Consider the following 21,722-nt stretch of genomic DNA (forward strand, 5'->3'; position numbering starts at 1 on the left):
GAGTCTCTTTCACTTCAAAGTAAACACAGACTAACCTAACCTGTGTGCCTCACAAGAGGCTCTGACATCTTCAAAACCCTCTTGCTCAGACTTGGATGAAGTCAGGTAGCTTTTTGTTTCTAAGTTTTCCCTCTGATACTGTGCCAGGGTAACTGAAAGCCTATGAAAACAAAGTGTGATGTTGTTTTCATGTATTTTAATTCAGCGATGTGTTGAAGGGGTTTAAAGGAGGATTATCTACTCTTCAGCATGAAGTAGAAAGCAGGAATTGTTTTTGTCACTCTGGCTTTCCCCTTGGCAAGAGTACAGTGCAGTGCCCAACGCCAAGCTTCATGAACTAATACCCAGTGCACCTGGCACATTACCATGGCTTATCTCTCCCTTCAACACATCCATAATGTAGTGTACTTTACTATACTGTACAGGCTGTCTGTACAGGCTGTCTTAACTGTACACCTGTCTCTCTGCATCTAACGGCTTCCCTTTCCCTCACTTATTAGGACTTAATCCTCCTTCTGAACAGAGAGGCTGTCTGAGACTGGGTGCTGCCGATTGTAGCTGAACAAAATGATGATACAGTACAGAGGAGACATTTCATGGGATGGTATTTCACCTCATTTCATGTCATTCAACAGTGCTGACGCTGGTCACGAGGGCTTAGTTTGCGGGAGAGAATTGTCCCACAGACAAAACTCCTCAGCAGGCGGACCGGGCCAAGTCTAGCCCTAAGGCTCATATCCACAAAGCATCTCAGAAAAGGTCCTAGGAATCCTGTTAAAACCTGTCTTAAAGACAGTTTGAGGTACCGCAAAGTATAGATAGGGATGACGCTCATTGGCATTGTTGCAAATGATGGGGGATATAAGCAATCGCGATGAGGCTTCGTCAGCTGTGAAATTTATAGAGCTTCAGAAAACCACAGCGAATGTGACTGTACATCAAATGTTGCAATGGTCAGATTGTGATCGAATTTTAGCATGACACGATCACTTTGCCTCCTCTTAATTCTTGCCTAATATGTTGGCCTTTTTAAAAAAACGAATTCTGATATTTTGAATAATGTACTATGCATAGGCTTTTACTGTATGAATCCTCATTTTGACGATATTACTGTTATATCAACAAACCTGTAATTCCCATTCAATAACTCACTTTTGGCACAGTAGGCATTAGGGTTGCTTGCAATTATTGTTGCATAAAAAGTTTGAACGGTCTATAATTAATCATCAAACACATAGGCCCTAGATGCTGTCAATTGCCCAACTTATAGGCATGCCCAATTTAGGGGTAGTTTGAAATGACATGATGTAAGTTAATGAAATAATTGAAAGAAAAAGATGCCTCATGTGAAATCATTGTCAAAAGCTCAAGATATAGTGGCGCATGTACTGTAGGTCTCCATTATATAGAAATATTCAAATATTCTGTCAACTCCAAAGCATACCACTGACTTGCTACCTTTTTCTATAATCAACACACCTGCTGGTAACTTTTTAGGACAGCTCAGGAGGTCTCCTAAATATCTGTCTACTATGTTGGTCTCATATGACTAAAGAGGCTTCATGCATTGCATTTATTTTTTACCCATAAGAGTAAGAGTAAAATGTCTCTATTCCTATCACTTATGACCAATGTTGTACTCTGAGACCCTTTTGTGGATACGGGCCCCTGATTACATACTCCTTGATGATAAGCAGCCAGCTGTGTGCGTGCATGTGTCCTGAATCAGGACTTTCCTAACCATCCTGTAACAGCTGGACATTAGGCCACAGGATAACGTAAGAGTGTGTAGGTTTCTGTGACGGTAAGAGACCCACCAGGTCAATGACTAACATACCCCCCCCCCCCCCAGCTGTGAGACTTGAAGTGTGGGGGTCTGGGGCTTTTAAACAGTCAACCACAGCAGCCATTTTGTGGGTGAATCAAGTCACTTACAAAGCGATCTACTCATCATAAAGACACAGAGAGCTAAACACTCAGTCTCATGAGAGCCCTTCTATGCGGTAGAGCCCTTCGTGACAGAGGGGTAAAATCATTGGACACAGCGGTGTCTGTGTGTTACTGTAAAAAAAAAAAACATTCTCTCTGGCCCTATAAAGAAGTCCCTCGAAATGCATTTTCTCAACCTGTTCATCTCATCAACTGCCTGGCTTCTTTTGACTCATTGCTCACAGCATGTTATGGCTTTGAACTGTGCGATGCTATTAGACTTCTTCACCAGATTCTGCAGCCATGAGTGTTGAGCTCTGATCTGTTCTATGCCACCCGGGTTCAGTGGAGAGGCAGGCTCCAGGCTGCACTCATTACGGTGTAAAGAGCGCAGAGGTCTCCCTTGCTGTTCGAGCGAGTGGTATAATGGTTCCAGTCATTGGGCGGAGGGCGCTCGGCCTCAAAGTACCTGACATCTGGGTCACTCGTCTGAGAGCAAATATGTTGTGCTTTGAGGTTCACTATTGCAGACAGAATAAACACAGATGTGCACACACACAGGCTCACATGTTGATGAACCAGCGAAGTTTATTGTACATCAAAGTGGATTTAAAGTGTAGTTCTTAGGGGTCAAATAGTGTGATTCACCTAAGATCGGGACATAAGCTATACTCCAACCATCCACAGCTCAAACTAACTAACTAACAACTCTTCAACTGCTTGAAAGAGCCTTTAAAAAAAGCCACAGTTTTACCCAGCATAACTCTCTTCACGACCCCGGTGGCCTTTAGGGGAACAGCTTCCTGGTTCACATCCTCTGCCTAAAACAACACACGTCTAAATCTATTGCACCACTGAGGAGAGTCAACACACACACGCACGCACACACATACACACACTATGTACCGCGGGGGAGGGAGACTGGATACAGAGTCAACACACACATCGCCAAACACAACAGTGCGTGTTTCCGTGTTTCTGGCGGTGTGTGTGTGTGTGTCTGTGTGTGTCTCTGTGTGTGTGTCTGTGTCTCTCTGTGTGTGTGTCTCTGTGTCTCTGTGTGTGTCTCTGTGTGTGTGTGTGTGTGTGTGTGTGTGTGTGTGTGTGTGTGTGTGTGTGTGTATGTGTGTGTGTGTGTGTGTGTGTGTGTGTGTGTGTGTGTGTGTGTGTGTGTGTGTGTGTGTGCTGCAAGTGCCCTCTCAGGACCTCGGTGGTGAGGTCCAGCTCCCTAGCCATACCGTCCGTGGTCCAGAAATCATCTCAATCTCTACTTATTTTAATGAGAAGGCCACAAGCGTCGAAGCTTTATAATTAGCCAATCTAACAAGGAAAGAAATATTAAGAATGTCATTGCTCCAGTAAACCTAAATGACAATAAATGAAAAAAATACACAGATTAAATATTTCAGTTAACCCACAAAAGCAGCATGTTAAAAGACCTGAATAATCATCTACTGAGACATACTTGAGGCATACTTTTTGATATCTCTTAAACAAAAAAGACTCGATGAACCAACCGCATCTCACATATAGGTATGTATACAGGTCTACAGAGCTATAAAAAACACCATTATCTTGGAATTCCCTACAGTACTACAATCTAAATAAAGCCACGAAGAAGTTTGTTCTAGCTGCTCCACTAAAAGTCAGTTGTGCGCATTAGTCAAAGGATACAGGAAGTAGGAAATACGGCCAGGAGCTAGAGTAAACAGTTACACCGTGCTTACTCCGCACGACTGACCACCGCAACCGAGCATGTCAGGTACAGAAAACACCCCCTAAATGGCGAACTTTAGTCTGGTAGAAGCAGACTGCAAGGGAACTGACAGACAACACAGTTACGCTGTCTAGATAAGCAACCAGGGTCTGAATAGACACCAGAAAGACAATCCAAGTGTCCATCCGCAAAGTGCGTGACCAATGAAACCCCAGTGTCTTACAACACACAGAGGTGAAGACTATCTGATACTGTGTGTCTCTCGGCAAACTAATTGAATGAGATTGTTTCTCCTTTGTTTCTCCTCAAACATAGCGGGCGACATTGAGTTTGCTGTTGGGGAGGGAAAATCCAACTGAAAATCCTATTGCTTATCGGCAATCATCTTTTGTTTGGTCTCAAGTCTCGCTTCCTCCCCCCAAAAATCAAATCAAATCAGCTGACACGAAAGTGTAGGTGATAAATCTATATTTCCTCTTGTCACAGCACAATCTATTTCTGTCATCTTTGTGCTCTGGGTCTAATCAGAATGGCCTTCACTCCCTCTCCCTCTCTTTCGCTTTCTCTCCCTCTCTCTCTCTCTCTCTCTCTCCCTCTCTCCCTCCTTCAGTCTCTCTCTTCTTCCTTTAGTCTCTAACACTCTCTTCTTCCTACCTTACCTCCATCCATACCTCCCTCTTCTCTCTCCCTCCACTCTCTACCTCCTTCCAAACCTATCTCTCTCTCTCTCCCTCACTCCAGGCTAAGGTATCAATGAGACGAGCGACCAGCTACATCTCCAGTAGAATCAATCACAGCCAGGTGAAAAGGCCTGATTGTGCCTTGGGTTTCACTTTGTTTTAGTGAATGGCACCTCTCCAGAATGCCATTACTGGGTCAGCAACACTCTAAACTATAGGCCCTGTCCACTTGAAAAGGCTAACGGAGTACCTACCGATCTCTTCCCATTGACAACAACACTGAAACAGTGAGCTACACTTCTAGCCATTACACATGTTATAACAATTACAATGAAAATATGTTACAAGTATACACAGGATCAATTTCAAACTGTGCAGTAGTGGTGGTAGCCATTTGTCCTTGGTCCCTTAGGCTTAGGACATCAACGGAGGCGCACTATAGGCCCACAAAATATGTTAAACCTCACCGAGTTTTCAACTCCTTATCTACTCACAGAGAAGGATCCTTTGTAAAGGCAGGAGTGACTCGGCCTGCTCATCTTACTTAAATTAGTCCTCTTCAATTATTCATCCTGCTAACTGACGTCATCAATAGTTTGAGACGTTAAATGAGAAGGTGGTGAAATAAACATTTTGTAAGGTGGAAGTGAGGTACAGTAATGGAAGGACAGGTGCAATGCTTAACCATCTGAGAGGGACACACAGTGAGACCCAAATCATTGCTGGCATCAGCACAAATGCACAAAAAAAACCCTGTCAAGTCAGAGTAGCTAGCTTGTCTAAATACTTTAGCTGGCATGCCTGCTGGCAAGGTTGGTCGTCTTTAGAAAAGTAAGCAATAACTAAATGCCCTGAATAAGACTCACATTCCTTTCAATATTTCACCCAGATTTGAGCAGAGATGCAGAGAACCATATTTAGTTTCTTTCACCACTTAGTCAAGAGGATACCGACGGCTCAAAACGTATATTAGATATGCAGTCAAATATACATATTGTTTTACATAGAATTAGGCATAATGATTATGGATCTAGATTGCAGTGAAAAAGCTTTCTCCAACTTAGGTAGGGAGGGGGGGGGGGGACCCCCCTGGAAGTCCATTTTGGAACAAAGGGTTGTCTGACATGGACAAGCCAAAGAAATGTTAGTGTGTTAAATATAATAGGTCTGATGATCAATACTGACTGAATCCCCTCAGTCACAAAGGAGTAAATGATGTGCTCTGGAAAAGCCTAAGTATACCACTCAGGTAAAAGATGTAATCATCGGTAGAGTTAGAATGTTGCCGTGGCTTACCTCTGGTACCAGGCCATGCTCCTCCTGGTCCTGTAGTTCGTCCAGTGCATCAGTTGGACCTTGTTCAGAGAGCTGGGACAGGCAGACTCCAGAAGCTACTGAGTCACTCTGTACACATTATCATAACAAACAAACAAAACCAGTAAAGAGAAATAGCCTAATAGTGTACGTTGCTGGATAATGGGATATAGTGTTGTAGATGCCATCTCATGTGTCCATCTCAAACACAGTAGGCATTACCTATCTTGACATTATGTAATTGTATCACATCAAAAGCAATACTTGGTGTTGGGTTTAATATGATACAAGTTCTCACCTTGTAATATCCAATAACCTGTTTGGCTATGTTGTTGATGTTCAGCATGTATTGGTGCAACTTTCGCTGGTATCTCAGAGCAGTCAGCTGCGCCTCGCTTTGGAGGGATGACACCTGGGCCAGTAGGGACTGCTCTCTCCTGACCCACCTGAGCCGCTGCATCCGGGCTTCATGCTCCAAGGTAACGCTCCGTTCCTGGAGCGCATCGTTCAGCATGCGTAGCGCATCTAAACAGCAATGGTCTCCCTGGGCGATGTCTGTCTGCAAGAGAAGTCTGCATCCTTTCTTACAGACACCCACATCTCTGTGGTCAAAGTTGGAGTCGTCGTTTACCATACACAAACCATTATCCATCTTGCTTGGTTTCAAAACCTCTCCGCAACTTTCTCCGTCCTTCTTGCACAAATTGGTCAGTTGGCGCCGCAGATCAAGATTTATCTTCCTCGCTGGTCCAGAGTCCGGTTGATCAGTTTCATATACAGTCTCTCTGCAGTGGCAATATAAAAAAGTTAGCAGAAGTTTGGCCAGGTGTAGAGTAAACTGATGGATTTGCAGACGGTTGCTAAACTCAAAATCCCAATGTAAAACAGCCTAGGAAATAGGTGAAAATGCGATGTCAACGTTTGCCGCGCCTACGTCCCATCGATGTCGACGTCCCTTACTAACTGTAAATGAACTGGATAACTTTTTACGCCCAACTTGTTGCTGGAGTTGTAGACTCACCCTTGTCTATCCAATATGATGAGAGAGAAAGAAAATATGCGTCATGGGTAAGTTCCCTAACCATAATAGTAACAAAAACATTACTAATATCACTGAATACATTTTAAACCGAGGACATTACAGTCATTTCCATTAATTGTTTTCAACAGAACCACCAGAGGTCACTCAAGCCTTCAGATAACACGATACAACGACGTCATTGATTTTCAGACTATTGGATTTCCGCAACTCAACAAAACCCGTTGCCTCCATTTTCACATCATACATTTTTTTTCTTCAAAATAAGTGGTATTTTGGGAACTCCTTCTATACAGCTAAACTCTGTAATATAATATCGTTGTAGAGATCACTACGTGAGCCTGATCCCGTGGCCTACAGCCCCGGGATCTAACCGAGCATGACAGAGTACAGGCATCTCTCAGAGAGAAAGCATCATGTTTCAAGGCTCTGTGTCTGGTATGGAGTACACAAAAACAAATTGACATCACTCGGGCTGTGTGTTGTATGACATGTCAGAGAGAGAGCGGGAGGCTGGCAGGTGTAGATTTACAAAGCCAATAGTTCTCAGCCCTAGGATGTTTGCACCTATCTGGAAGAAACACATACAGTATACTAGTCTAGGCCATATGTCTCTGACATACTAATAGTGTTTACTGCTGACAACAGTCTTGGTGAAACACAGCCTCCAGTAGTACTCTGTCTAGTGTCACATCACACTTCATAAACAGTATGTTGATTCCAGACCAATCTGTTCTGTGAGGAAAGAGTGAATAGTCCTCCTCATTAATAATAATTTTAAAAAGTAATTAACAAATCCTCCTTGTCAATAAATTAAACCAAGACAGATACATTTTCTAGTGAGACAATCACGGTTTGTTTTTACATCACAGTTGAAGTAACTACCCACTGGGCACCGATGTCAATTAAATGTCTATCCCACATTGGTTCAACCAGTGTCTGCCCAGTGGGTACACTTTTTGGACTCTGGTTCTTTCAGATGGAATTTACAGATTAAACTCAGTAGGCGGTATCTATAAATCTGACAATCTGATTTCCCTTAGGACCTTAGGAGATGTAGCAACAAATGATGTCAACAAGAACAGCAAAACAACAAAACCACCTGGGACGAGGCCTATCACCTATCACAGAGAAGCCATATGTTCTGGCTGATAAGCCAATTGATGTGAGACACATTCAGGGAAAAGTTATCTCCCTCTTTTTCCCAGAATCTTCCTCTGTATGTTCATGTGTGTAGAAGTAACCATTGAAGCCCTTTTGATTAGCAGGAAGTGTGGATGGATTCCCTTATCTCAATTTTAATCTAAATCCAACTGATAAATAGGCTGTGACCTTAATCCCCACAAACAAAGGGGAAATAGATAGTTTTGACTTATCTGAAATCATTGTTGGATACAAACTGGAAAAGAAAACTCAGACTGTTTCTGGTTCTGGCATAAAATAAATAGTATCCTGAGAGAGCTGGTGTTATCTATAATGGAGAACAGAGTTGTAACACTATCTCTGATCTCTAATCAGCTCTACTCTCTGCCAATGAAAAGCGATATTATTCACCTGAGATGTTATCACAGAAATAGTCAATCATTGGAGAGGACGAATGCCTAACAGTGAAGATGATAAGGTAACTTGGGGTAATTTGGGGTACCCCCCCCCCCCTTAAGAACAATGTCTAATTGTTGGCTCAAAAGCAAAGTTAGGTAAGAATGACATACCGTATGTGTAGGCAAACAAACTCACTTTTTTGTTTGTTATTTAGTAAAAAAAAAAGAAAATGGCGCCTGAAGATTAGTGTGTTAAAATCAATTGTATGTTTTATTTAGACTTTCTTTTTTAAATAATTGACTCTTAAAAGTTCAAGTCTAGGTATCTTATTTCAATGAAATAAACCAAATATTGAAACAAAATTGCATTACACATCTCATTATCAATATTAATATCCTCATTATGATGAGGTTTTGATGTAAAGTCCTTTTTTCACACTTACATTTACCTCGATATCTTTTGAGATGAGACAGATTACATTTTTATTTGAGAAAGAGCAGTGGGGGAGGGGGGGGGGGGAGGTCGTATTAAATGATAAATGATCTACATTGAAACCATTCACTTGATAGCAGTGAGTTCAAGCAGTTGAAATGAACATTTTAGAATTTCATGTTTTCACATAGGTGGCAGATGGGGTCTTCCTGTGGCATACATCTACAAATCAAATTAGATGTATTTATAAAGCCCTTCTTACATCACCCAGCCCATGAGACAAATACAGGTGCAGACCTTACAGTGAAATGCTTACTTACAAGCCCTTAACCAATAATGCTGTTTTAAGAAAAAAAGTATTCAGAAAGTATTTACTAAAATAAACTGAAGTAAAAAAATTAAATAATAATAATTCAAGAGCAACAATAAAATAACAGTAGCGAAGCGATATACAGGGGGTACCGGTACAGAGTCAATGTGCGGGGGCACCGGTTAGTCAAGGTAATTGAGGTAATCATTTATGTAGGTAGAGGTAAAGTGACTATGCACGTCACCGGACGTGCTACCTGCTGTTTTCAACTCTCTAAAACCTGCTGTTTTCAACTCTCTAAAACCTGCTGTTTTCAACTCTCTAGAGACAGCAGGAGCGGTAGAGATACTCTCAATGATCGGCTATGAAAAGCCAACTGACATTTACTCCTGAGGTGCTGACTTGTTGCACCCTCGACAACTACTGTGATTATTATTATTTGACCCTGCTGGTCATCTATGAACATTTGAACATCTCGGCCATGTTCTGTTATAATCTCCACCCGGCACAGCCAGAAGAGGACAAAGGTATGGTATCTTGGGCTGGGTGATGTAAGAAGGGCTTTATAAATACATTTGATTAATAAACAGAGAGTAGCAGCAGAGTAAAAATGGTGGATGGGGTGGGGACAATATAAATAGTCTGGGAAGCCATTTCATTAGCTGTTCAGGAGTCTTATGGCTTGGAGCAGTTGCCGTACCAGGCAGTGATGCAACCAGTCAGGATGATCTCGATGGTGCAGCTGTATAACATTTTGAGGATCTTAGGGCCCATGTCCTCTCCTGAGGGGGAATAGGCCTCTTCATGACTGTCTTGGTGTGTTTGGATCAAGGTGTGATAGTTTGTTGGTGATATGGACACTAAAGAACTTAAAGGAGAGGCCTACTAGCCACAGGGCAGATCTGTTTTTGTGAAGGACGCATGAATCAAGCCACGTACAAAGTTGTCCTGGAATATAACTTGCTTCCTTCTGCTCTGACAATGTTCCCCAACTCTGAGGATAGGTTTTTTAACAGCAGGACAATGTTCCATGCCACAAAGCCAGTTCAATCAAGGTGTGGATGGAGAACCACCAGATCAAGACCCTGTCAAGGCCAGTCAAATCTCCAGACCTGAACCCTATTGAAAACCTCTGGAATGTGATAAAGAGGAAGATGGATTGTCACAAGCCATCAAACAAAGCTGAGCTGCTTGAATTTTTGCGCCAGGAGTGACATAAAGTCACCCAACATCAATGTGAAAGACTGGTGGAGAGCATGCGAAGACACATGACACCTGTGATTGAAAATCAGGGTTATTCCACCAAATATTGATTTCTGAACTCTTCCTAAGTTAAAACATTAGTATTCTGTTGTTTAAAAAATGAATATGAACTTATTTTCTTTGCATTATTCGAGGTCTGACAACACTGCATCTTTTTTGATACTTTGACCAGTTGTTATTTTCTGCAAATAAATCAGAGAAACTGATAATTTTGCAGTGGTCTCTTAATTTTTTTCCAGCGCTGTATATTATGCTCAGTCAGCTGTGCCTCAAAAGTAACGCAACGCATGACATATTAACTGTGGTAATCATATACCAAAATGTTGTAAATATAATTTCTAAACGGTCTGAGAAGAACAACATTGGCAGGGCAATTCAAGCATAGTGATAAGGTATTGGGCCTATAGCCTACTGCACAAACCTCATTGCTACAGTACTGTTTTTAATTGGTTAATGTTGCATAGGCTTACGTTATGTCACGTTTAAAACAAACCTGAGCGGTAAATCTCTGCTTGCTATCAGACTCAGAAAGTGATCTTGACTCAGAAAAGGTTGGTGACCACTGATATAGGGGAAACATGGGAATGACATGTTTTCACAATTAGACCGTATAGGCCTACTTTTCCATGACAATATCCTAAATACAAATCTTAAAAACCTGAAACCCTGGTGAAAAAAGGTCTACCACAGCTATGTTACTGAGGAAGAACTGCATTGAGCTGAGAATTTATGAATTCATTCATTTATGAATGAGAAAAATCAAATGCATTCCGACGTTCGGTGCAAAGTCCGTACTTCAGCAGGTCTTCGAGTCAACCACCTCTAGCCCTCAGTGGTATAGTCCCCACTAGGAGATGTAGGAATTAAATAGTTTTTCAAAAGCTTTTTTTCTAACACATTCTACAATTCAGCAGGAGTTAGGAAACATATGTTAGGTTCTGATCACCTGTTTTCCTGCACTCTGCCAAAGGGCATCCTCGTCCAGAGGTGCACACTGTTATTGACTGTTGTGACACCATTGGTGAAGTCCACTTTGCCTAATATTCAATTATGTTTATTATTGTCTTTGCATTGGTAAATATTAATACTCATGGCCTACATATTTACTGGAAATACATACAAATGATTCCTGTTCACAATGCAATGTTTATATTTGAGATACTTAACTGTTGCGAGGTTTGAGTATAATTTACCGCTGTTATTGGACCAAATTATATTGTCCAGAGAAAAAAATAGGCAAGTTCAATCTAATGGAGTCTGTTTTATCAGCCTGGTATCATAGACTAGACATAACATAATACATGTAAATCCGGGACAATCAAGTTAGTATAATATGTTATGTTTGATATGGTTACACAAGACAGAAGATTACTTAAGTCAAAAACGAAAGGAGGGTGTTTGTTCAGGGTGTATGGATGGGTGTATAACGTGAACGTCTAGCAACCCAGAAGTTGCGCGTTCAAATCTGATCACAGGCAACTTTAGCGAATTAGAAACTTTCCAACTACTTACTACCCCAGAGTCCAGGTGGTTTTAGGCCGTGGAACAGCTACTTTAGACCTTAATGCACAACTCCGCTTTCTGGAATTTCATTTAGCTCTTCAACGATCTTATGTTCATTCAGCTGAGAGTTTTTGCTTTTGTGTACATCGAGTTTAGTCTTTTCTTCATTTATTCACTGTACATTCTGTACTTCAGTCGGCCTATGGACATTCAAGACAATATATAAAAGAGACAAGTCACCTTAAATGGATAGTTAACTAAACTTGTATTGTTCCTTTTATGTCCAGCCAATTGGAGAGTCCAGTTTCAGCCCTCTCAACATGTGCGATTCAGACTCAGTACAGTAGGAATACAGCACTGAACATACAGCCAAACAGTGCTGCTGTATCAACAACGGTGATGTCATCAAAGCCCAACCCATCTTACAGTAATGCATGAGACCGAGCGCAGGACTGACCAGTAGGGCCTACTGAACTTGAATGAGTGAGATTCCTTTAGCCAGTTTAGGGTTTTTTCTGTAAGACCTTAACCCCCATTAGGTTGATTTTTTTTTCTCCCCAGATTCTCAGGTGAATCCTCCAACTGGATTTCTTGGAAAATTTGGGAATTTTGGGAATCCTCCATTTGGGATTTCTGGAAACGCTGGGAATTTTGGGAAAGTTTTGAAACATTTGCAACCCTGTCCTCCATAGACTTCCCCTTGAGATGACTGGCTTGCTAATGCACATGTTAGGCTTATCTATAGAATGTGCAGTATGCACACATAACACACAGTCTCTGACATAAAGAGATGTCACTCATAATGGAATTAATGTTTATTATTATTTGCCACAAAGGCATGTTGAGTTCATATGAAGCGGATAGGAAGTTGCCTGTATGTATGATGCGTTGACTCATTGCAATGTACGGATGGAGCTTCTTTACCATATAGGCCTATAATCACTTTCCAATGTCATGCATGTTAGGATGTAGTAATAGCAACTTTCCTTCCAAATATCAAAGTTCAAGGCATTCATGCATTTGGCAACTCTTTCAATGACTTGTCGCATGAGGGGGAACCGGGGAAAGCACTTTGGTAGGTGTTTTGTTGACATAGTCACAATGTATGCAGAGGCATAGCTCTGGTCCAGGGCGCTGCTTGAGCCTTGTGTAGCAAGCCACTTGAACACCCTGGACCAGAGCTAGTAAAAGCATGGCTAGCATCACACCGAACATGTATTCAGGGAGAAATTTAAAAAAGAAATCTGCATTTTTATACTTCTTGCGGGAAATAACAGTAATACATCTCTACTGTTTAACCAGTAGCGGGTCATAATGATGAACAACAACACCAATTGATAATGCATACTCTATATATCTCTGATGACATCATAACTCTCATGTTGTTAATAAAAAAAGACAAATGAATGTCACAAACATAGTAGGACCAATGAATGAGCTTTGGAGGACTATGATACGGGTATTGAAAGTTTGTGTTGTTTATCTTGAGTTGCACCAGTTTATGGACCATGACACACAATAGTAGTATAACTGTTATAGGAGCTAGGCAGGTTGTGTTACGTGTAATACAATTTAAATAGCCATTCAAGATTCAAACTGACATTGCACGCTTACTTACTGAGTGAGAGTCACTGCGTCACTGTTGATAGTGACACTCACACTTGAGACATTGATTAAAAAGGGGCTGAAACATAAAAAATAAGACATTTAAAAAACGAAATAAATGAGACATTAAAAAGATGAAACTAAATGCGAAACATTCTTTACAAAGCACCAGCATGTAGTCTACCACTAAGGTCTGATACAGTCAAAACAAAGCCTTTTTGTGCTCAATGTACTCTTTCATGGGATATTCAAACCACAAATAGGATCCTTAGAAGGGAAAACACCCATTCTATATTTCTATTTCTATGATTCCAAACTCAGTTTAGTTGATATGGTTCCTCCAAGTGTACATGCTTACAACACTGGACACATGTTATGGCAAAGCGATGGTCACGGGACAGTTAGTTGTCCTGACAAGCAAACCAAATACACTACTGTCACACATTGTTTATGTCATGTTATAATGTTATACAACCAGTGGGTCTAGTCCTGAATGCTGATTGGTTAAAAACCGCATTTCAGCCGGTGTCTATTCAACAAGTTACCGCCAGCTAAGTCTATGACGTTAAAATGCCTATTTACTCTGTTCCACCTGACTGCGCAATCCACTGTTTTATCAGCCCAGTCAGGCAACTAGGCGTATGTCGAGGGTGACTACTTCACAGGAGAGCTGTTTGAACTGTTTTATTTATCAAAATGCGTTCATTCTGGAACATGTGAACTTTCATGTGCCTTAATAACAAACCTATATGCCATCTGTAAATACAGTGGCTTGCCAAAGTATTCACCCCCTTGGCATTTTTCCTGTTTTGTTGCCTTACAATCTGGAAATAAAATGGATTTTGCGGGGGTTTGTATCATTTGATTTACACAACTGCCTACCACTTTGAAGATGCAAAATATTTTTTCTTGTGTAACAAACAAGAAATAAGACAAAAAAACTGAAAACTTGAGCGTGTATAATTATTCCCCCCCCCCCCCCCAAAGTCAATACTTTGTAGAGCCACCTTTTGCAGCAATTACAGCTGCAAGTCTCTTGGGGTATGTCTCTAAAAGCTTGGCACATCTAGCCACTGGGATTTTTGCCCATTCTTCAAGGCAAAACTGCTCCAGCTCCTTCGAGTTGGATGGGTTCCACTGGTGTACAGCAATCTTTAAGTCATACCACAGATTCTCAATTGAATTGAGGTCTGGGCTTTGACAAGGCCATTCCAAGACTTTTAAATGTTTCCCCTTAAACCACTCAAGTGTTGCTTTAGCAGTATGCTTAGGGCCATTGTCCTGCTGGAAGGTGAGCGTCCGTCCCAGGCTCAAATCTCTGGGAGACTGAAACAGTTTTCCCTCAAGAATTTCCCTGTATTTAGTGCAATCCATCATTCCTTCAATTCTGACCACTTTCCCAGTCCCTGCTGCCACCACCATGCTTCACTGTGTGGATGGTGTTCTTGGGTTGATGAGAGGTGTTGGGTTTGCGCCAGACATAGCATTTTCCTTGATGGCCAAAAAGCAAAAAGTTTTACTCATCTGACCAGAGTACCTTCTTCCATACGTTTGGGGAGTCTCCCACATGCCCTTTGGCGAACACCAAATGTGTTTGCTTATTTCTTTCTTTAAGCAATGTTTTTTTTTTCTGGCCACTCTTCTGTAAAGCCCAGTTCTGTGGAGTGTACGGCTTAAAGTGGTCCTATGGATAGATACTCCAATCTCAGCTGTGGAGCTTTGCAGCTCCTTCAGGGTTACCTTTGGTCTCTTTATTGCCTCTCTGATTAATGCCCTCCTTGCCTGGTCTGTGAGTTTTGGTGGGTGGCCCTCTCTTGGCAGGTTTGTTGTGGTGCCATATTCTTTCAAACATTTTTATAATGGATTTAATGGTGATCTGTGGAATGTTCAAAGTTTCGGATATTTGTTTATAACTCAACCCTTATCTGTACTTCTCCACAACATTGTCCCTGACCTGTTTGGAGAGTCCTTGGTCTTCATTGTGCCACTTGCTTAGTGGTGTTGCAGACTCTGGGGCCTTTCAGAACAAGTGTATATATACTGAGATCATGTGACGGATTATGTGACACTTAGATTGCACACAGGTGGACTTTCTTTAACTAATTATGTGACATCACCAATTTGGACTATTTTGTGTATGTCCATTACATGAAATTCAAATAAAAATCCATTTAAATTACAAGTTGTAATGCAGCAAAATAGGAAAAACGCCAAGGGGGATGAGTACTTTTGCAAGGCTCTATACGAATAAAATAGGTAAATTACGAGCACAGTTGGTTAAAAAGACAGCAACCTTCCCGCTAGTCATGATTGGCTGAGATAATGAGTGGGCTGAACATGCCAAGAGATGAGTTTGGATTGGTCTGCCATATAGCACACTTCTGTCTATTTGAGCTGGTCATTATGTCTAGGTAATCCAATCTAACGCTGCTTTTTTATTTTATTTATCGTGTAGTAACACTTAACAAAAGACTCCACTATGCAAGTATCCATTTCAATAGAACGTCACTGCAGCAACTGTTTCAGAGCATTCTTGTCTGAGTGTGCCAGAGTGCAGAATAACATCGGTTGAATATGTCAGTAAACGTTGGCAAAAAAGCGTACAAACAAAATGGAAACAACACAGGATGTCTTATTTAATGAAAGGGGTTGCAGTCTGCCATGAAGCATTCGTTCATGTATATGGGTAAGAGTCTAGCTACAGTTTCAGATATTATACGTTTATAATTTTGTCAGAAAGTTGTTTTCATTGCAAGCTAAAGCTTGCTGTTAGCTAGCTAGCTGACATTAGATGGCAGGCTCGCTAGCTAATATTATGTTTATGATCTGTGTGTAGTAACTTTAATGTTATATCAGAATGCCATTTCGCATTGCTAGTTATAGCCTAATGTTAGCAAGCTAACTAGCTAACACTGAACCTATTTGGATAACTTTAGCTAGCACTCTATGGATTGGGATTATGGTTCATTGTTTAGCCCCACCCATTTTAAGAGGGTGTGAACAATGCTGAATGGGTGTAGACAAAGAAGAGCTCTCTAGTAGGTACCAAAACATTCAAAAGGCAATTTTCTCAAAAGTGAGTTTATAAGTTTATCAACTTTCAAAGCAGAATTACTTTCCCATTGTTCCTCAAATGCAGTGTATGAAATACCATTTTGTAGCTCTGAGTCTCCACTTTTATCCAATGTAAAAAAAAAAAAACACAATTTCAAATTTTGCGGCACGAGACCGATTTAAGCCGGTCGGTCACAATTTCTAAACTAGATCTCCACTATAAAAAGCATCTAGACATTATCTCACATTTCTTTAAGACTAACATTTAGTTTTCAACAACGGATTTTTGTATAAACCTTGCGGTCTGTCCCTCAGGTATTTGCAACATTGTTACAATATTCAAATTCGATCTCCAGCTGTCCCATAGCAAAGAACGTGCCGGGAGTCCGGATGAGACAGACAGGCAGGCAGCTTTTCTCAGCCAGTCGAAATCATGAATCCGCATCCTTTTTATAGATATATACAAACTGCAGGTCTGATATGTTTTCAAGCTAATTTCTTGTTCCCACAGATCATCAATACATTCAACTTTTACATACACAGATATGCATGTGCTAAAAATGCTCGCATCACTCTGGCTGAGAAGTTTCTCTCGTTTTGTCAGGAAACTCTTTCTGATAACAATGGCTACATGCAAACACTTGTAAACGGGGTCTATTCATTTTCGAGAACGTTACGAGTTGGAAATAAAGCATGTTTTTGTGAGATAAAAATCAACGTTTCTCTGAACAAAGAAGTTACAGCGTTAATAGTAAGCTAGATGTACTGGCTATATGTACTTATTAGATAGCAAAACCATATACATTGCATATATTATATTAGTATTACATGAATTGCTCTTTTGTCAGATGATGTTCGATAAGAGAAATCTTAGGATGCCGGTGACCATGAGTAGAGATTTGATTGGACTGTATCTCTGTAAAGGGGATGGTGTAATTCATCTTGAAAAAAGAAAAGAAAAAAGGGGGAAGAAAAAGTCACTGAAATGCATATAAAACACAAAGACATTTTCATAAACTCATACACTTATCCTTCACAACTATATTACCTGCTAAGCTTATATATATATACACTATATATGGAATGCTATGTTGTAACAATTGTCCATAATGCCATACATCAAATGAAACACACACTTTGAAGCTACTGTACCTTCATGAATGAACAAGAAAGGCCTGTAATCACAATATTTTTTTTAAACAGTTACCTGCCATCTTGGTGCAGTACCTATGCACTAACACCTCACCCAGTCAAGAGCCAGTCATGGCATTGTGAAAGATAAGTGTAACCGTTCACATATAAGGCATATTGAAAAAGTTGAAACACCCCCTTTAGACGCTCCTCCTTCAATGATAATGTAGGTTTAAAATAAGAGAGATCCCAGATATCTTCTCTGTCCAAATTTTGTATGGTGTCTTTTCCCCCACAAACAGAGCCTTAATTCCTCGAAACGGGGAATATGTTTTTTTTTTGGCCTGCAAGGTGAAACCAAAGGTTGTGGAAACCAAAGTTGTCATAGATAGGCGTCAACTTCACAGAGTCTCCTTCACTGGACTGGACAGTGAAGACAGAGAAAGATGGCGCTACATTCAGAGGCTCATCAGGCAGAGCAGAGCCACCAGGAGCAGGGAGGCCAAGCGGAGGGACTTGGCAGCCATGACGCCTCCACCTGGAGGGAGACAGACAGGGGCACAATGGTGACGTTTCAATTACAGTTTGGGTAGCGTTCTAACCTATCAACCAAGCCATGTATATTTGGTCTGTTCTGTTAGGGATCCTGTGTTTGGTTTCACGATAGGAAAATATTACATACGCACTATCCAATGTGTTTGAGCAGGTAGTGGATATCAAATCATATGCTTAGAAAATGGTAAAAAGAGTGAGTGCACACTGCAATTTATGCTCCAATGTTGTTCATTGGCGACAAAAGTTTCGACCACTTTCCTTTGTGGTTTTATGATATCATGCCGTGTACCCCTCTGAGTGTCCCCTCTCCCTACCACCTGTGTAATATGGTGTGACATGTTCTCAATAAGCAAAAGATTGGATCTAGAATTTGTACGGCAAGACAGAGTCAGGTTTTTTATTTTTCAGTGGTAAAATGTGAGTGCCACATCCAATTTGGAGATCGATGACATGTACTGTAAATTACTGGCTGACGGTTATGGCTGGCTGACACAACATTTATTGTCATAGAGAGCTCACCTCTGTTTCAATCCACACATGCTACATTCATGAGCGCTCGCTCCAGTAGAGAAGCCATTGGTGAACTGATCACAATTCCAAACGTATGTATAGATGGGTGCATTGTGTAGCCTACAGCTGATTCCTTGGGCCGTCATAAAATAGCAGGATTATTTCAGTTTTAAAGATGGCCACCGAAAGCCGGAGTCATTTGTCACAATCAACCAGGTGGCCCATGGACAGAAAACTGACATTTTCATAGTGGATATTATTATAGAGGTATAAGATGGGTGGAAAGGCTTTAGTTCAAAGTCCATTACAAAAGCCTGGTGATGGTCCACTGACTTCAGATTGACTGGCCGACTGACTGAACGACTGGCTGAGTGGATGGGGTGGAGGATGGAGGGTTGGCTGAGAGTCTGGGTGGATGGATCAAGGGGTAGAGGGGGTCTTGTGAGAAGAGGAAGAAGAAGAGGGAAACCCCCTCCTGGGTAGCTGTTATCATGGAGGCCAGGCCCACCTGACAGCTTGATTACACAGACTCCTGGGAATAAGAGCTCCGGGGGGGATTATAATGTAGGGGGTTTGACAAATGGAGGGCCAGCTGCCTTTGATAAGATGGTGATATCTCCCCACCGCACCAAATATGGGATTCAACTTCAGATGGACTACAGTGCTTCACTCAAGTGTTATTATGTTGGCGCTGTGTTACTTCATCTATAGCACCTTCTCACAATCAGCCTCCATTTTGTGTCATATTAATTTCTGCCTCTAAAAAGGGGCTTTATACATTTTTGTAAATGTATTACGTTGATATTTGATTGATGTGTTACCTGAGATGCGTATTTGGGCCACAGCCCCGTCCCCTCCTTCGCTGTAAGCCCTGACCTCCACTATGTAGTCCCCATCCTTGTGCATGGGCAGGTCTATGGACCGCTTCCCAGTGTTAAACAGCGTCCCAGTGGATTTGCTGGCCTGCCTGTACAGGACCTGTATGGAGACCAACACACAGATAGAATATTAGATCAGTTCATATACCTTGCGAAAGTATTCGGCCCCCTTGAACTTTGCGACCTTTTGCCACATTTCAGGCTTCAAACATAAAGATATAAAACTGTATTTTTTTGTGAAGAATCAACAACAAGTGGGACACAATCATGAAGTGGAACGACATTTATTGGATATTTCAAACTTTTTTAACAAATCAAAAACTGAAAAATTGGGCGTGCAAAATTATTCAGCCCCCTTAAGTTAATACTTTGTAGCACCACCTTTTGCTGCGATTACAGCCCTAAGTCGCTTGGGGTATGTCTCTATCCTTGAAAAACAGCTCGAGCTCAGTGAGGTTGGATGGAGAGCATTTGTGAACAGCAGTTTTCAGTTCTTTCCACAGATTCTCGATTGGATTCAGGTCTGGACTTTGACTTGGCCATTCTAACACCTGGATACGTTTATTTTTGAACCATTCCATTGTAGATTTTGCATCATTGTCTTGTTGGAAGACAAATCTCCATCCCAGTCTCAGGTCTTTTGCAGACTCCATCAGGTTTTCTTCCAGAATGGTCCTGTATTTGGCTCCATCCATCTTCCCATCAATTTTAACCATCTTCCCTGTCCCTGCTGAAGAAAAGCAGGCCCAAACCATGATGCTGCCACCACCATGTTTGACAGTGGGGATGGTGTGTTCAGGGTGATGGGCTGTGTTGCTTTTACGCCAAACAAAACGTTTTGCATTGTTGCCAAAAAGTTCAATTTTGGTTTCATCTGACCAGAGCACCTTCTTCCACATGTTTGGTGTGTCTCCCAGGTGACTTGTGGCAAACTTTAAAAAACACTTTTTATGGATATCTTTAAGAAATGGCTTTCTTCTTGCCACTCTTCCATAAAGGCCAGATTTGTGCAATATACGACTGATTGTTGTCCTATGGACAGAGTCTCCCACCTCAGCTGTAGATCTCTGCAGTTCATCCAGAGTGATCATGGGCCTCTTGGCTGCATCTCTGATCAGTCTTCTCCTTGTATGAGCTGAAAGTTTAGAGGGACGGCCAGGTCTTGGTAGATTTGCAGTGGTCTGATACTCCTTCCATTTCAATATTATCGCTTGCACAGTGCTCCTTGGGATGTTTAAAGCTTGGGAAATCTTTTTGTATCCAAATCCGGCTTTAAACTTCTTCACAACAGTATCTCGGACCTGCCTGGTGTGTTCCTTGTTCTTCATGATGCTCTCTGCGCTTTTAACGGACCTCTGAGACTATCACAGTGCAGGTGCATTTATACGGAGACTTGATTACACACAGGTGGATTGTATTTATCATCATTAGTCATTTAGGTCAACATTTGATCATTCAGAGATCCTCACTGAACTTCTGGAGAGAGTTTGCTGCACTGAAAGTAAAGGGGCTGAATAATTTTGCACGCCCACTTTTTCAGTTTTTGATTTGTTAAAAAAGTTTGAAATATCCAATAAATGTCGTTCCACTTCATGATTGTGTCCCACTTGTTGTTGATTCTTCACAAAAAAATACAGTTTTATATCTTTATGTTTGAAGCCTGAAATGTGGCAAAAGGTTGCAAAGTTCAAGGGGGCCGAATACTTTCGCAAGGCACTGTATGTTCATACTAAGGAGCTGTGACTACACCGAAAAAAGTGAAATATAAGCTAGCCTAAATATCTTATATTGACTGATAATTCCCTTAATTGTCTTGTACGTACCGGATACACATGGTATATATACACTGTCCAACAAAATGCTTACTTGCAGGTTCCTTCTCGACAATACAACAACAATAAGATTTAATAACAGATAAGATAAAGTAAATGGCCCAGTAGAATAGAATAAACATTATAGTGTAATACAGGAAGGCACAATTTATAGCCCAATATTTAAAAGTGTTTTGGGGAAGGGGGATTGGTGGGCAAGTGTTTTAAATTGTGAAGTATTTAGCAATCTTGTAGCAGCAGTTTGTGATGTGTGTGGCATCCATGTATGTGTGTGTGTGTGTGTGTGTGTGTGTGCGCGTGCGTGCGTGTATGAGTGTACAGTGGCAAGAAAAAGTATGTGAACCCTTTGGAATTACCCGGATTTCTGCATAAATTGGTCATACAATTTGATCTGATCTTCATCTAGGTCACAACAATAGACAAACACA

The 21,722-nt window shown here is 41.2% G+C and overlaps 2 protein-coding genes across 4 annotated transcripts in view; both read right to left on the bottom strand.

Moving 5' to 3' along the window:
* Positions 1-6,315, bottom strand: part of LOC109889650 (PDZ domain-containing RING finger protein 4) — a 200,705-nt gene extending 194,390 nt beyond the window's left edge. The window contains exons 1-2 of the mRNA XM_020481235.2: positions 5,939-6,315; positions 5,623-5,730 (exon numbers count right to left, since the gene is read on the bottom strand). Of these exons, the coding sequence (XP_020336824.1) occupies positions 5,623-5,730; positions 5,939-6,292 (462 nt within the window). The 5' untranslated portion in view covers positions 6,293-6,315. The remainder of the gene's footprint in view (positions 1-5,622; positions 5,731-5,938) is intronic.
* Positions 6,316-12,526: 6,211 nt separating this feature from the next.
* LOC109889651 (contactin-1a) overlaps positions 12,527-21,722 on the bottom strand; it is a 135,607-nt gene continuing 126,411 nt past the window's right edge. For all 3 annotated transcript variants that reach the window (XM_031823153.1, XM_031823152.1, XM_031823154.1), the window contains exons 24-25: positions 19,406-19,562; positions 12,527-18,057 (exon numbers count right to left, since the gene is read on the bottom strand). In XM_031823153.1, the coding sequence (XP_031679013.1) occupies positions 17,978-18,057; positions 19,406-19,562 (237 nt within the window). In that variant the 3' untranslated portion in view covers positions 12,527-17,977. The remainder of the gene's footprint in view (positions 18,058-19,405; positions 19,563-21,722) is intronic.

The sequence above is a fragment of the Oncorhynchus kisutch genome, linkage group LG4 (assembly GCF_002021735.2).
Source record: "Oncorhynchus kisutch isolate 150728-3 linkage group LG4, Okis_V2, whole genome shotgun sequence".
Lineage (NCBI taxonomy): Eukaryota > Metazoa > Chordata > Actinopteri > Salmoniformes > Salmonidae > Oncorhynchus > Oncorhynchus kisutch.